Here is a 17,382-nt window from a genome sequence, read left to right on the forward strand (position 1 = left end):
GAGGGGGGAGACGAAGGGGGAGGAGGGAGAGAGGCAGGTGATATTTAAGCCACTGGCAAACTCTCTCCCACATCCATCTCTAGCTTGGCTCCGTCCCCTGCACCTCTTCAGAGACAAAGGAGGCCCTCCATCAATACTCAGGTGAGACACACACCTCGCTCCACTGTACTTTCTCCTCTATATCTGATGAAGGCTGCCTAGTATTTAATGCATCATCTGCGTAACATGAAAAACCTCTTAGAGCGATAAGATGCTGGGAAGTGGACGCTCATCGAGACACCTGAGAAGCAGAACTGCGGGATTCATTTGTAAACTTTTTGTGTTACTTTATTGTTACGTCCTGCTCTCTGTTGCTGTACGAGCTTTTGAGACGAGCATGACAGGAAATATAAAGTAATGAAATGTGGAAACAAGCAAAGCCAATAGGGATTTGTTGTAAAATCATGAGAAAATAATGTAATGACATTAATATATTTTATTTATATTAATGTCATACTAATGCCGTTATTTTGTTATTCAAGTATGAATAGAAAATATAAGCATGACAACCACATTTTTAACATGTAATGTCATTACGCATCTTTCTTTTGTTCATTGAGGTGGTGCATATGCATTATTACCATACTCAATATTGTGTTACTGCTGGCATTTTTTGTCTCCATGGTTTCCCTTTGTGTTGCGTCAGCCAGTGAGACTGATGACCCCTATAGATTTTCCAGTTAGCCAGCTTTGGTGTCCGCTCGCCTCCTTCTTTGTCGGCCACCAACAACTCTGACCTCTGCGGCACAATGCAAGGCAGCATGACGAGAGGCAATAACCGCTGACTGACATTAGCATCGCCGTCTCCTTTTGTTGCTGATGGTTAATAAATCATGCAAAGAGGAAAGGAGGGGACTGCTTGACAGATTGGATGAGACCCTCTGTTTATGTTTTTTGGTTGTGGATTGAACTCAAAACAATGTTGCAGACTTTTAACTTTAGGTTTTAAGTTGAATGTGACTGATTTATCCGTATGTACATGTCAGCTCGCACCTCTACTTACTCTGGCCCTTAGATTGTGAACGTGCAGTGCTTCATGCATTATGTTTGCAAGACCGATACCTGAGGAATATTAAAACCGCTCAACTGTTAAAAGTCCAGTTTTCATGCAGCATGTGAGGTGATACGAATGTGCATTTTTTTGAAGAGACGAGAAGTGTTCCCACTCAAACTCTGCATTGTTGACAGTGACTTGTCTGTGTCTGTGTGTGCACAGTCTCTCCACGAGTCCAGCAGAGAAGCCTCACCATGCCGGACACAATGTGTGTAAGATTGTTCGGAAAAAAACTTTTCCAACGCTATCCTCCGACCTTTCTATCCAAACCTCTGAAATGTAACACCCAGTAAGGTCACACACACACAAACACACACACACATGGGCAGTGACCACACTTCTTAAGTTAGGGTCAGTAATACCCTCTACATGACACGCAGAGTGTTATTCAACCCCTTTCTCTGTAGAAATGAGAACATCTCTCTGTTTTTGGTTTCCTTCCACCCATCTGCCTTTCCAACTATCACTTTGACTTAGAGGTGGCTTCAGCCCCTGTTTGCTATGTGGCCACACATGCAGCTGGGGCCTGGAGCGGGCATTTTGTGAAGGAGTCTGACCTTTTGACCTGATTCCTTCCCCAGCATGTCCAAGGAGCCCAGTTCCAACCTGGAGAGTGCCATGCAGATGCTCATAAAGACCTTCCACAAGTACTCGGGAAAGGAGGGCGACAAGTACACGCTGAGCCGGGGCGAGCTGAAGGAGCTGCTAGTAGAGGAGCTGGGGAGCTACTTAGGGGTAAGAGGAGAAGTTTGAGAAGAGGCGCATATTTGGTTGCATACTAACACACTGATGCAGTTTGCAGATATGTGACACAGAAGTGAAGGTATGCGCTCACATACTCTGACGGCACAAGCTGGAACAAGCCTGTGCAGTGATGTATGCCCACACACACACGTACACACATAACAGGGAACACATTCTTAACTCTCTCTTCCTCTGTGTTCCCCACTGACAGAGCTCCAAAGATAATGAAGGAGTAGAGAAGGTGATGAATGACTTGGACGCCAACAACGACGGAGAGGTGGACTTCACTGAGTTCATCATCCTGATGGGCGCCCTCACGGTCGCATGCAACGACTTCTTCCTGGAGTACAAAACAGACGAGAAGCCGAAAGATGGAAGCAAAGGCGAGTCGGCGGAGAAGAAAGATTGAAGCTGTGCAAGAGAAGAAGAGCGGAGGGAGGGAGAGGGGTGGAAGAGATGTGGGGGAGAAGAAGAGAAAGAGGAAGATGAGGAGGAGGGGAGAGAACTGTAAATCAGGACACATAGAGGACAGAGTTGGAAAGAATATTTGTCTTGTGCAATTCGTAAACACTCCAGCTACACATAAGGGAAGCATTCCAGCAGATAGTTTGTGGGTTCACAGAGCACGGGGGCATTCAGCGGGAGTAAAGTTTTCCCTGCAACACTTTTTCATACCACAAGCACATCCGGAGCTCGTTTCACATACAGGACGAGAAATATTCCAACGTCTTCCAGCTCACATCCAGCAGCAGTTTAGACAGTTTCTTGCATGTTCTGAATAAAGGCACTGTGGGGGGAAAAAGGACGTTTTTATGCAGAACGCACATCAGCATGTTTGAGCATTTCTTGCACATGAATAACTTGTGATTACATATTAATCTAAATAACAGATGATTATATCGTTGTATGTACTCAGTGTTTTAACAACAGATTACCCACTTTCCTGCACCTATTTTGTAATCTAATTTTGGGTAATAACCAATGCATTCTTCAAAAATATTAAACATTGCATTTAACCAACCATCAACTGTAGTGAGTGTGTATGTGTGTGTGTTTGGTTTCACATTCACTTCCTTTCACATGCTGCACAAGTATTCCTCAACATGTCGGGAATGAATCGCCGCACCTGGAGATCAAGTTGAATGGTGCACAGAGAAACTATGTCAGCAAAAAAGCAAGTGTGTTCCTGTGTGTGAGCGTCCATCTGTGTGTGTGTGTGTGTGTGTATTGGGGATTCCCACAGAGTAAACTGCTCCAGTTCATGCATCCTGCCAACAATATCCTGCAAGTCTTGTTCCACTAGATATAAGCTGACCCAGATGTTTGACTTGGATCTGCATGGAAAACTTCTTCAAAAGAGGGCAACAGAGAAGGAAAGAAAGCGAGAGACAGGGCTAGGGTGTGAGGGGAAGATAAGGGGAGAGTTTGTGTGTGTAAGTGTGCGTCTCTAAAAGTGTGTATGTGTGTGTGTTTGTTAATGAAGGAAGAGCAGCGCAGGCGGGGAGTGAATCCAATTTATGGAGTACATCAGTCAAGTATGTAACTTGGAAAGTGGTGGTATAATCACAGAGGAATGTTCGAGTTGCTGTGACTGTTAGTGCACATGTCCCTCAGTGACTCACACACACAAACACACACACAAAACCACACACAGAGACACACACAGATAAGTAAATCAACATGTCCTCTTCCACCCTACTGGCAGCTCGTCATTTGGAAACTTAAGTGGCTGAGCAGCTGAGGGATATCTTTTTTTTTGGGATGTAATGTACTTGAACGTTTTATGAGCTCAACCGCCTCCTCTTCCTCTTACCTAAAATTTAAAAAAACAGGCCGGTTAGTGTCTGCGGGCGGAGTTCACCCTATTTGCTTTCATTCCTGGCGCCCCTGTGTTCTCCGAAGGCGGCCTCTGATTGGCTGGTTTGAATATTTGAGATCAACATGCACGGCCTGCAGATAGGTAAACAATTCAAAACAAGACAGTGTTCAGGACGTTTAACCCTGCTGTAGCCTGGAGGGAAACAAACACCGTGTGTTCATTCTGGCTCATTCCACAGGACCAATTAATCAACTGTTTTTAAAGAGTGTGGACAGAATAACGTGATCATCTGTTCCCTAATGTGCAGGTGCATGTGTGGAAAAAAAGGAGAATTATTTAATATGCTATGAGGAAGTGTGTTTCAGTGTGCAGTAAACTTGCAGTGGTTAAGGACATGTCAATATCATTTACAATAATACTGCAAGTGTTGTATTCAATATATATATATTTGAAGTAGCTAAAGGTTATTCTGCCATTTGACTTTTGTATCAGGTCAAAGTAGAGCTTAAATGCAACAGTGGTTTCCAGTCTGGGGTTTGGGGCCCTCGAAAAGGTCACAGGATAAATCTCAGGGGTCATGAAGTCGTCAGTTGGACAAGAAACAAAAAAACAATTAATTTACATGTTTTTTTTTATCTAATTGGTCAATTGCCTGCATGTTAAAGCACTTTATTAGTCTCAAAGTGCTCATCACTTGACGAAACATTCACACATTCATACTTTGAAACTATATGTTTCACTTTTCTGTCACAAATTTATCACCTACACAGATTTACACATAATGTTTATGGTTCCTAGTCTAAAGGGACTGAGGATCAAACCGCCATGTCTGTGCTCAACCTCTTGAACAACAGTCACCACAAATAAAACCATCAAACCATCATGTATGTTTCTTATGAGAGCCAATCCCAGTTAACACTGGGCAAGAGACGGTACACCCTGAGAAAACCCACGCAGACATGGGGACAACGTGCAAACACCACACACTATGGTTCCAACTTGGTTTTGAACCAGGAACCGTCTTGCTGAGTGAGAGCTAACCACTGTAACACTGTGCCACACCCAAGTTAAACCACAGACAATTTACAGTCATCTGACATGGAACAACACTCTGTATTGTGTTTTATAAGCTTATTAACTGGTTTGTAAAAGATAAATCTTAAAAGTAAGTAGTTCCTCTAGATGTAACGAGTAGTTGTCAAATACATATTGTGCAGTAAAACTATTAATTTCCCTTTGAAATGTAGTAGAGAGTCATCAAATGAAAATACACTGCTCAAAGACATTAAGGGAACACATATAACATCAAGTCAGTTCAGTTTCAGGGACTGTCTGTTCATAAGTGATAATGGATCAGTTTCACCTGCTTTGGTGCAAATTTAAGTGACAACAGGTGCAATGGAGAAGCAAAATCAAGACAACCCCGCAAAAGGGAATGGTTTTCTATGTGCTGGCCACAGACAGCTGCCCCGTCTTTGTCTTTCCTGATTAATTCTTCTTTAGTTTTGTGTTCTGCAGGGCATCCACCCAGCAGGACAGCCCAGCACCCTGCTTTCTAGAGAACACCAGAATTGGCAGGTCCGCCATTGGCGCCCAGTTCTCTTCAAAGATGAGATCACCCTGAGCACATGTGACAGGCCTGAAAGAGTCTGGAGACGCTGTGGTGAATGTTGTGCTGCTTGTAACATCATCCAGCATGACTGGTTCCGCGGTGGTTCAGTGGTGGTCTGGGGAGTCATATCAGGGTTGAACAGTAAAGATTTTCAACTTGAATAATTCGTTCATCAAGATCTGATTTTTTTGAGCAGTGTACAACAACCTAGAAATTGAACTTAAATGCAATAAATGTAGATGTAAATGTACTTATTTACATTCCACCACAGTAACTGAGGTTTCTATATAATGTTAACTGGTTTGTAATTTAAAAAGCAGCAGCGGTGGCAATAGAAATTATGAGGGAATTTCACTTTCTTTCATATGGAACAAGAGTTATTTAGTGTGTCAGACTGAACATTTATTCTGGCATCAGGTTGAGAGCAAAAGGGAATTCCAACATGTTTATAGGCTGATGTTTGTTCAGTGAATTATGGGAATTATGTGCTTGTAAATTGGTTGCATCAGTTGGGATCCACACTGAGACATGAGTGATTCTCTGCAGCAGTTACCTAAGTCTCAGTCACATGGCCTTTTCAACCACACTCAGTCGTACCATGGCTCGAAGACGTCCTGCAAACAGTATCTAAACACACGGCTGACCTCACCAGACAATTCAAACTGAAAGACAAGCGTCTCTGCTGATGGATCACACGTGGCAGGCGTCACCTTTGCAGGGAAAGGAGATGAGCAACACAAAGCCAGCGCCGTGTCACTGGTGCCGAGTCTGGAGCATCTGATAACGATGGCAGGGGCACTTCGATTACCAGCGGAGCAGGTCAAGCGACACCATGGATTCCAGTCGCCACGTCCATCAGGCGCAGTCAGCCGGCGATCGTGAGAGTAGGATGGCTGTCGTGAGAGTAGGATGGCACACACACACGAGAACAAAATGAAATGATTCATTCAAGTATACAGCAGCATAGGTGGATCCAGGTATATATCATCTGATGATTAATTCCTTTCCAGGTGGAGTTCACTCACTCTTGGGGAGAACTTGAGAAGGCCCGCTTACCTCAGGTTCATGAAATCCATCTCGACGGAGGGCCGCAGGGAGACCTCATGGCTGCAACTCGCTGCCAAGGAGGAGCCGTGAGACTTATGAATTACAAAGCTTTATACTCTATACTCATACTGCACTACATTTCACAGGGACATACTACACTTTGTACTCTGACAGGGAAAGTTTCCAGTTACTTTCCTGTGAAAGATTCTCTGCTACTTTAAGCTTAAAAATACAACCGATTGTTAAAGAACCATTCAATCATTAGTTTCCAATCTTTTTGTGGAAACTCACAGTAAAGCACTTGTTGTTGGGGCCCCAGGTCACATGTCAATGTGTCAAAGAGCCAAACATAGTGAAGTTAATAATTTAAGATAATGGAATAATTCAATTTTAATAATTAACCAGTCACCAGACCAATGTCCTTTTTTGTTGAGAGAATATTTGATTCATGATACTTTCAGTATATTTAGCTAAGTTGGTATTTTTACCTCCACCAAGGAGGTTATGTTTCACCGCTAGTGTTTGTTTGTGTATTTGTGAGCAAAAACTCCTGGACAGATTAACACGAAACTTCAGGGAAGGATGTGATATGGGTCAGGGAAGAACCCATTACATTTTGGTGAGGATCCACATTTTTCAAACCCTTTCGTTAACATGATGAGATCTGGCTTTTTTTGTTTTGTTTTTTTTATCTTGATCTTTGATCTTACTGGGTATAATTCAAGGCTCTGATGCAAAAAATCCTGTATATCTAGGTGACTGATGTCTGTGAGTGTGTTATTTGGGGCAGCTTGGTTGAATTTAAGCGGACAGTTGGGCCTTGGCTGAGATTTGCTTTCTACTAGGTACCTATCTAGTTTTTTGGTTGTACATTTGTTTGTTTGTGAGCAAGATTATACAAAAACAGCCAAAGAGATTTTCACAAAATCTGGTGGAAAGGAGGGAAATAGGTAAAGGAAGAAGCCATTACATCTATGAGTGTATAATTTGGTGCAGATCCAAATAAAAACCAAAATATATTAAATTTGAATGTGGCGAATGTAATAATGTAATTTTAATGATAAACCAGTCACATGGATAATGTTTTTGTTGACACTTCTGTATTAATACTAAAGAAACCTTAGAATTTTACCTTTAATGTATTTTCACAGAGTGACAATGGTACTTTTACTTAATTTCAACTTCAATCTGCCTCAGAAGGTAACAGCAAACAGTTAATCTATAATGTAACGCAACGTTCATGGGACGACTTAACACTATCTCTGGTTTTAGAGAAACGAGACGCCTTCATGAATTAAAGCCCAAACTCTTGGCACCAAATGGCGATGGCGTCCCGTCTCAGTGAGTCAAGGAGAAACAGTTGACAGACAGATATCAGCCTCGGATGACACCAACAGTGAGGAAGGTAAAGGAGAGGGGCGAATGATATGTAAGAAAAGGAGGGAAGGAGAGAGGGATGGTGTCAATTGCTCCTTTTTTTCCCTCCTTGACATTAAGCGTCCTTGACATGGGTGTAATGATACTACTCTTACTCTTTATCCTTTTTTTAGCACCGCCTTTACCTTAGACCTACACACAGCACAAACTGGAGTGCTGATTGCAGGTAATCTGTTTGTGCTCAACATGATCCTCGCTTTAAACCTAATCTCCTCCACTAGACCTTTCCCCCTCGACCTTTTCACTCTAACCTGGCATATTCAATGACCCCCCCTCCTCCCCTTTTTTTTTGTAGCATGGAGAACTAAACTTCCAGACAAATGAGCAAACTGCTGAAACCACAATCAAGCTCTCACGGTTAAAAGATTCATCACGCTCAAAAAATGTCCCCATTCAGTCATCCCAGGATGTGTGAGGAGGCCGGTTCCTCGGGGAGGAGGTGACGCTTTGATCATTGACACAAACACCCTCATATTTAGCTGTTTACGTTGTTGATTTATTTGGGTTCAGAGAGAAGCTGCACCGGGGATCTCCAGCACCGAGACTCAGGACCTTTTTCTCATTAGCTTTTGTTTTACAATGTCTGAACATCAGGTCTCCACAAATCAAAAAGACATCGGTGAAAAATGTACAACAGGTGTGTCTCCTTGGATTACTTCTTTGTGAGCACGCTGCCAAAAACCACAAACCGACTTCCTTAAATCACAGAGAAGACATGGGGGTGTCAGGCTGCCAGGAAAAATAGGATGCAAGAGAAACCTTTGACCTTATTTATGGTATTTATGGCTGAAATCACTCTGTGTTGCAGACGAAATGATTTCCAGCTTTTCACCAAATTAAGACAAACCATATCAGATGTCTGTTATATTTAGAATACACAAAGAAAAATAAGTCAGGGAATAAAATACAGTCACAAATTCTCATTTTGCTGTTTGGCTTCATTGCATCTCGAGGTGAGCAGCAACAGGGGCCTGATACAGAATTTAAACATTTCTTTTTGTTTCCATTATTTCAATATCAGTTAATATCTTGTCCATAAATCATACAGAAGTTTGACAGTCACTTAAAAACATTGTATCTCGTCATTTGTTCCGTTGGCATTTGCGCTGTTATTTATCTGAAAATCAAAAATGAAACAGCCACAGTCCTTGTCCTAAAAAGCTCCAACTACATCGAGCGTTGCATTTCTCTCTCATGCACATTACATCAGGGTGAATCACTCACTCTTCACAGTTCAGAGTAGAAACAACTCCCTCATTCACAGTAAGACAGAGGAAAACCTCAGGGGGCAGCGGTTACAGAAAACTAACAAGTATAAGGAGCGTGAATTTGAAATCTGCTGCGCACATTAGGATAAAATAGCTGGCGTTTGTCTATATCTTGATAAGTGGAAAGACACGCGTGTTACGTGTGCATGGTTTTTATCAACTGGGAAGTTCGAGAAAAGACTTACTTGTGCTGGCAAAGTTGGTGTAGTGTAGCAGCACATCCACCAGAGAGAGGCAGAGAGACACAAAACTGAAGTCTGAAGTACTTCCTGCTTTATATTAAATTTAAATTTGTGGCAATAATAACATGTATTTTTCAATAGAGCCACGGTGCACGATTAAAACAATGCAGCTGTGTATGAGTGGCTTTCAAATCAAACTTCAAGTCACATTTAATCAATAAAGGTGCCTCTTGGTTTCTGCTGAGCCTTGTTCACATGCAAAACATCAGCCTGTGTGTTTTGCATGAGTAAAAAAAATAAGTGACGACGTCCAGAGTTTCAAGACTAAGGCTGAGCTGCAAAACTGTGTTCACGACCACACAAATAAAAAACACACATGTAAAGTCTGGTGATACAGTTGAGTCACACAGTGGGACTTGTTGAAAAGGGACATAGCAACACAAGAACACGTTGAACTTCACTGTGACTGTTGTATGAAAACGTTGCGTCCGAGCAGGCCCAGAGGTGTGTTTGTTTTGTCACCTAACGCGGCGCTAGGGTGGAGTCGTCAGTGGATGCGAGGCACCGGGTGCAGCAGGGTCATGTGCTCGGCCCCATTGAAAGGCAGACGCTGAGTGCAGTAATGGTGCACCACCTCTGGGATGTTGGGGAACACACAGCTGCTCTGGTCCAGGGTGTAGCCGCTCTCTTTGGTCTGAGCAACGATGATGTGAACGCAGCCCTGGCTTGTCCTGAGGAGAATTGACCCAAAACACATGCTATTAATTCGTGCATGTTTTAAAGCTTTCACTTTTCAAGTATACAACATTTCTATTCATGTAACATCTCTTGATACCCTCTGACATGTCTGTGATATTCAGCCCAAACACATTCACTACAACACTACAAGGATAGAAATATATTTTAAAATCTTTCAGTTTGTGTAAATATTTCCAAAACAGCTTGACTCTGTGGAAAATATTCTCAAACAGGAGTAAACTTTATCAGGGAATACTTTTAGCGGCAGATCAATACATATTTTAATGCAGTGATGATGGAGTTGATATGCTGTTTCAGGCTTTGAATACATGACACTCTCCTTTTGAGGAAACCTTAAGAAACCGCATTTAAATTCACAAGATCCTGATTTTTATTTTATGAACGTGACAAAAACTGTAGCAAAATCACTACTGCATTGAATCACTGCAAAATATACATCTTCATACATGCAATTACCATCTGCTATAAGAAAAGTACTGAATAGTAACAACCTTAGAATCTAAAAAGTTAAGGTGAGTTTTATCTCAGTCCTTCGGACACTACCCATGCACTGTCCTCTTACACTCACTTGAGGGCGATGGAGTACTTGCTGTTGTCCGACTCGCTGTTCCTGACCAGGAAGCTGGCCTCTTTGCAGGACTGCAGCTGAAACTCGGCCTCCTGTCGGGTCACGCAGCCGTGGTACCAGCTGAGGCGGGAGGGGGGGATGAAGTTACATTAAATTTGCTATGGATCGATTGTAGAGAATGACACAGCAACATTGTGTAGCTTTAAAAAGACTTTGATGGTTCAGCGTAGGGACAATGGAGTCACTTTAAATCCTACTCCTCACCCTGAACGCCTGTAACTTTGGTGAGTGGGTACGTTCTCCTGTGAGAAGTGTGGAGCTGACAGAGAGTCACAGTTTTGTTACCTAAAAGTCATATTTATCTCCAATAATAGGAAAATATGAAGGATTCTCAACAGTTTGGTGGATTTGTTACAGTGGGCGATCTCATGGTCCTAGGAAGCCGGGGATCATGGGTAATATCCACCCTCCAGTTGTGTTTCAGCTCAGTGAGTGTGACTATACACAGTCAAGAGATTTATAGGCTTTTTTTTCTCTACATGAAAACTACTTAATTGCTCAGACATGGAGCCATACAGGACTAATCACCATGTGTGGCTGCAGAGGGCGCTGTCGCTCAGTAAAAGTTGCATAGTGATACTTTAATGCTACTAAATAACATGTGTATTAATATTCAGGAATGAGGTTTATTGCAAAAAGAAAAATACATAGAAACAAACTCTACAAATAACATTTACATGGAAAAGCAATGAGCTACAATCAATACTTATCTTTTTTGTCGCTCATAATCTGGATTATTCTATATTCAACATAATGGAACTGATACCTCTGTTTTTCCAGGGGCAGTGAGGGGTCCACACAGCAGACCTCGGCGTCAGGGCCGCTGCCCGGCGTGGAGGAAGGCGACAGGGTCGGTGGCGACGATCTCAGGATCTTCTGGGTCCAGCTTTTCTGCCTCAGATGCTGATGCTGAGACAACGGCTGGGTGGGCGGATGCTGCGGCTGCCTGGTGAGTGTCGGGTGAGGCATCTCATCTTTGGTTGGGCGCTCAGGGCTGTCAAACTGTGCTGGGGGAAGAAGAGTCAGGAGAGAAGACATGAATTTATGTAGAGAAATAACAGAATCTCAAAATCTGAAGTTTGAACTGGATGCCAGCGCCTCCAGTAAATATAGAATAAGAAGACAGCACTTTGATGTCTCATGCAAGATATTATTTAGTATGCTGTTGGTCTGTGCAGCATATGAAATATAAATGTGAGCGCAGGCCTGACTTGTTTTTTGACTAAATATTTTTCATATGGATCTAAGGCAGAGAAGAGGCGGGGTTGGTGCATGTGACCAGTATCACGATCTAAGAAGTGGCAGCCTGAATTCAGCAATGCACTTTTATTACCTCTGCCAAGGAGGTTTTATTTTTCATGAACTTGGTGGAAGGATGGAACAAGGGCCAAGAAATAACCCATTGAATTTTGGTGTGGATCCATCCGGCCAGGAATGTTTTTATCACTTTCTTTATCTTTGCAAGATTTCAATGAGCTTATTGACATTTTCACCAAGATCGTGATGAAAAAAGGCGGAAAGTGAGTATCAATGAGTGTGAGCGATTTGGTGCAGACTGTGGGAGACATGCCATCATTCTAGTTTCTTACTTACGCAAACAAGTATAAGAATGGATTAATGATTTAAAAGTGCAGGAAGTTCAGTTCAGGTGTGTTCAGAAGAAAACTTCCCTTGCATTCTTTCCTAGAATTGGAGCGATCTATTTACCTGACAGAGTTCTGACAATGTGCTCCTTCTTCCACTCCCAAGGCAGCTCATACTCGGTGGAGGGCCGAGGATCCAGCTCCGGCCGTGTGACCACTTGCTTGTCACCTTCACCTCCCCCCTCGTACGGAACATCATAGATCTGAAGGGGAGCAGACTGGCCCTCCTCTACCTTCCCCTCACTCCCCTCCATCAGCACGCAGACCTTCAGCAGGTCCTTGGACCCCCGACGTCTGATCTCTGGCAGGTAGAACACATAAGATGTAAACATTCAGGCCTCAGATAACCAACACTACAATGATGGTATGAGTGTGTGTATGTCACAGACATCTCCTTTCCAAAGCCATGAGACAAGATTGATAGTAAAGAGGATATTTAACCTCATATTTGGATTTTTTTGTTATTAAAAGATCATATATAATAATATTAAATTACCATAATTACTGGTATGAAAAAATAATAAGTTGAATTTTTAATAATATGTTGTAATGTGTGAAATGTGAAATAAACGATTCTACAGCATGAAAAGCTATTACAGTTTCATGTGTAGTACATCAGACTCGTAAAGTTCAATCATTTTTTTCATTTCAATTTTTTACTCAAAACTTTGTATGATTCTCCATTTTTTTATGAATATTTAATTCACAGAGAAATGCAAACTTTGGATTTCATGTGCAATAAATTCATGTACATCAGGAATACTGATGTCATATTGGACAGCAGTGGAAAACCCTGGTCATCAGCAGCTGCCACCAGCATTTGTATAGATTTGGATAGATTTTCATGTTTGCAAATCCAGCTTGTCTAAAACTGCCAACTGACAAAATCAATTGATATTCTCTGTCCTTTTTTAGGATGTTAATATCAATTTCAACAACCAGTCATGATGAATCTATTTCACAATCAAACACATGTTAGTCCCAATAAATCATAGGTTTAGTTTCTGGTATCTGATGTGTTAATAATGATGCTGCTTCACTCTCATGGCTCTGCCACTTCCAGGCCTCCTCAAAGAAGTCTGCAGAGGATGTGATGATGTGACTCAGTCGATTTACGAGGTTTAAATCACAGCGAGGAAGTCAGCAAGAGTCTGATGTCACTGTGATTTAAACCTTGTAAATGGACTGAGTCACATCATCACATCCACTTCTTTGAGGAGGCCTGGAAGTGGCACTGATTGAAGTGACAGCTACTCGAGAGCACAGCAATAAAACATTCTCACATTCACAGCAGGCTATTGTGTAACCCTCTTTTTAGTCAAAACAATGGAGCGATGGAAGGAAAGGTCGGGGGGGCATGCGATTGGACGACGGACCACCAGTCATCCTGGATGCTGGGAAGTTTTGATAAATGGGCAGACAGGTCCATGTAGGGGTTTACACAGAGCTGCATCCTAGAGGAGAGGAGGGGGGGGGCACTGAGGGACAACTTCCTTTTTAGAGAATAGTACCAGGAAACAGAGACAGGAAAGAGGAAGCAGGGTCAGGAAACTGCACCCATTGTCCGAATGCAGCGGAGTTGCTGTGGCAACCCCATGGGGTGCAGAGAGCACTGGGGGAGGGAGTTCATGTTCTCACTGCTCGGCCCGGAGAGACTGAAAATGAGAATCCTGTCGTTGAGGATACACGGTTAAAAGCAGAGTGTCTTCCTGCTACTGTTTCTGTAACAACAAGGCAGTGAGATCATATCAATGTAAACATGTATTAATGAAAGTCTCACCAGTGATCATCTGCTGGGCATCATAAGGCTCCATGTAACCATCATTCTCCCCAACCCGCTCTGCCTCTCTTTGCTCTCTGGTCTTCTGGGCGTCAAATGGATCTGCATAATCCTCAAGAATTATTACCTGCAAAACATAAAAGCACACACAGGTAAATCAATATGTGTCAGGCAAAGTTTAGATACTATAAAGACAAATATTTTCAGATTGGATTTGAAGGAAATAAACAAGAATTCATGTAAATATTTTGTATACCGTGGTCACAGGAATCAGACGTTATTGTGTCATTATTGTGTCGAGGGAGTTGTGTCGATAATTTCCATGACCTGTTAGCCTTATCATTGAAGTTGGCAGAATTAGAATAAAAATATGATGGAAATGAACAATATTATAAAATGATTTCAGCATCTGGTGTGACATTAAAAAAAGAATTGTTGCATCATTCACACTGATTTATAATTAATTCATCCGATTGTTTTATAAATAATGTATTTAAATACCAAAGACCAAAGTGGCATCATTATGTATTTTAGCATTCCATATATAAAAATGAAATGCTCATCCTCCTAAAGTCTCTTAAGTTAACAACCTCTTTTCCACTTACACTCCACTGTCTCGTCATCTTATCAGCACCACATCTTTTTTATTTTACAAGCCGCTAACCAACCAGAGATAAGAGGAGGCCATAAAGTGAAGCCGTCTCTCTTACTCATTTGTCTGCATTTATAATAAAGTTGCAGTGTTGTTAACATGTAATTTCCCAGGGAATGATTCGTGAATCTTGATGTAAACAAATCAGGCACATTTAGGTGAAATGTATGTATTTGCAATTTGGTGCGGATCTAAATAAAATCCAGATCTAGTGAATTTAAATGTGGTCTCATAAGGGGACTGTTGGGTCTCGGTGGAGGTATTCGCTCCACTTAGCCATTAAACAAGTGGTTGATGCATGAATTTGAGATGGAGAATGGGGATTTACTCCCTTTTTGCAACATAAAACTCCCCATTTCATTCTCTTTTATCTGTCTTTTTTCACACCTTCTCTCCACTATCACGTCCTGACTTCTCTCTTTCTCCTCTTTTTTTGGTTTTTCAAAGCCAAGCTGGAGGGAGTTTGGGATAGCACCTGAGTGTCAAATGACACAATGCTTTTTATAACATGATAGCTTTCACCAGGGGGCCTGATTTCTAGTGAAAGAGAGGGATGAGTGGGAGGGAGGGCGGGTGAGAAAAGGGGAATACTGAGCCAGAGGAGAGGGAGGTGAAGGCCTCATGTCTGACCGCAGCTTTGTATTCAAGGCAGCGTGAAGGTGGGTGTGAGGACGTGGGGTGGAGAGGAAGAGAAAGAGAGATAGACAGAGTGACTGGGAGGAGTGGACACAATGGAGTGTTGCAGAGACAAAGGGGAAGGAGACGCAGTCATATTAATATCAATTTTCAGAGCTTGGACTGGAGCCCGGCCACTTCATTGTCACTAATATTGATGACAACACATTTTATTTTTGTTGCACTGCTGAAAAAATCAGAGGAAGGTGCCACTGTGATTCTGATGGTTTTAATTTACGTTGATTGTCATATCAACAGTTAGAAACCCCAAAAATCATTCAGTATAGTGTTGGGAGACACATTTGCATCTTATACTTACTAAATAGTACAAAAGCTATAAAAGAAATTCCACTACAAAAGCAGCAATACCGAATTGGAGAATCCATCATGGTTTTCCTGCATAAAATCTTAATCTAAGAGGCAAATAGTAACCATAGCAACCAGAGGAGTATTTATCTTGTTTCATTTCCTATAAAATGTGATACAATGGCAATTCAAAGGAGCATAAACTGGAAATATTAATACTAAAGTGTCAGAAGTACCTGAAAGTTACTGGAGTGCAATAATAGAGTAAATGTATTGGTTAGTAGTTCTGGGATATTTAAAAGTTAGAAGGAAAAAAAACAATGTTTCTGAATAGAAATACAGTATCTTTACTTACTGACAGACTAAATAAACCCCTGTAAGATCTTGAAATTTGATATTTGAACTCATGTATCAAAGCAAAACCGAGATAATTTTGAAGAAAAACAGGCTATGAACAGGACAAACAACACAGATGAGGATATTATCCTGGATATTACAGGATATTATGGTGTATTGACATGTTTTGGAGGCAGATGGTTACTCACTGTTTCTGCTTTGCTCTGGGCTGGTTTCTCTGCTTCAGTCCCCACTGTGTTGCTGATGGTACCGCTGTTGAAGTTGGGGCTCTTGTCCTGTTTGTCCAGTCTGATCAGCCGGTTGATGTAGGAGCCATTGGCGGACGTGGAGCTCTTCAGGCCCCGGGGCTGCTCCTCGAACACAGGCTCCGATCTAGAGTTCTTCCGGATCTTCCCGGACAGCAGGTTGTCCCACACTTTCCCATCTTTACTCGGGGAGCTCCCACCGGTCTTACCCAGCTCCACAGCCGAGTTTTTCCGGTTCCTCCCGGTCAGGAGAGACCCAACTCCTCCGCCGGTGCTGTCAGAGGAGGAGTTCTTGCGATGGCCCGTTTTGGAGCCTGAGGTTTTGGTGCCTATGCCGGCGACCAGGCTCTTACCGGCTCTTGGTTGTGACTCTGAGGCTGAGCGGATTCTGTCGGCACCATTTTTCAGGTTGATGGGAAACTCCTTGAACCACTTTGCCATTGCAGCTCAGACGGAAACCAGTGAAACCTCTCTGTGCCTGCTCCGACACCTTTCAGCTCCATACAGGGCCCCAGAGACGCACCTTTACAAATCACAGCCCTTTCCCACAAAAGACTTCCGCTGCTTTATTCTAGGACAGGAGCTCCACACCTCACTTTAAAGAATATCATACATGCTCTTAAAAGCCCATCGCTCTCTGCTCAAACACCCAACACTCACAGCCTTCATGCCTGTTTGGCAAAGGGAGGAAAAATAAAACTTTAGCCCATTTGTGGTTGTCTAACACCTGCTCCAGAGAAAAGGTGCATTCCCTCTGGATGGAGAGGAGTCTTCAGAATGGGATGAGAGAGAAAGAAGGTAAAGTTTGTCCTACTTCTGACGTGTGGTCCCATTCCCAGAGAGGCAGATCTGTGACCGTCCACCATCTCAACGAGCCTGTGACTGAGGCTGGAGTGAGGAGAGGGGAGGGGGTGTGTGAAGTTGAGAGGATGGGGGAGGCAGAGCTGGGTGGGCGGTGTATTTAATTCTAGATGCCACGGTGTAGGTTTGCAGAGTCAGTGACAGCTTTTAAATCATTATTGATTTACATCGTTTTTTTCCTAGTATAAAATCATTGTTTTATTTTATTTTATTGTTAAATACATGTATTTAAAATATTTTATTCCTGTCTTTGTTTATTCCCTGATCTTATTGA

General features: G+C 42.4%; 2 protein-coding genes across 3 annotated transcripts; one reads left to right on the top strand and one right to left on the bottom strand.

Moving 5' to 3' along the window:
- Positions 1–23: 23 nt before the first annotated feature.
- s100s (S100 calcium binding protein S) lies at positions 24–2,382 on the top strand. Of its 2 annotated transcripts, XM_020101937.2 has the most exons (4): positions 37–141; positions 1,256–1,301; positions 1,675–1,828; positions 2,049–2,382. In XM_020101937.2, the coding sequence occupies exons 2-4, from the start codon at positions 1,288–1,290 to the stop codon at positions 2,244–2,246; spliced, it is 366 nt and encodes a 121-aa protein (XP_019957496.1). In that variant the 5' UTR covers positions 37–141; positions 1,256–1,287; the 3' UTR covers positions 2,247–2,382. The 2 variants fall into 2 exon arrangements, with proteins under 2 accessions (XP_019957497.1, XP_019957496.1); XM_020101938.2 differs by lacking the exon at positions 1,256–1,301 and having other exon boundaries at positions 24–141.
- Positions 2,383–8,603: 6,221 nt separating this feature from the next.
- On the bottom strand, positions 8,604–17,131 carry LOC109638864 (SH2 domain-containing adapter protein E). Its single transcript, XM_020102045.2, has 6 exons — positions 16,191–17,131; positions 14,013–14,139; positions 12,297–12,533; positions 11,356–11,596; positions 10,530–10,649; positions 8,604–9,933 (listed from the first exon to the last, which is right to left on the bottom strand). Exons 1-6 carry the CDS (start codon positions 16,686–16,688, stop codon positions 9,750–9,752), a joined length of 1,407 nt encoding a protein of 468 aa, XP_019957604.1. The 5' UTR covers positions 16,689–17,131; the 3' UTR covers positions 8,604–9,749.
- Positions 17,132–17,382: the final 251 nt, after the last annotated feature.

The sequence above is a fragment of the Paralichthys olivaceus genome, chromosome 20, assembly GCF_024713975.1.
Source record: "Paralichthys olivaceus isolate ysfri-2021 chromosome 20, ASM2471397v2, whole genome shotgun sequence".
NCBI classification, from domain to species: Eukaryota; Metazoa; Chordata; class Actinopteri; order Pleuronectiformes; family Paralichthyidae; genus Paralichthys; species Paralichthys olivaceus.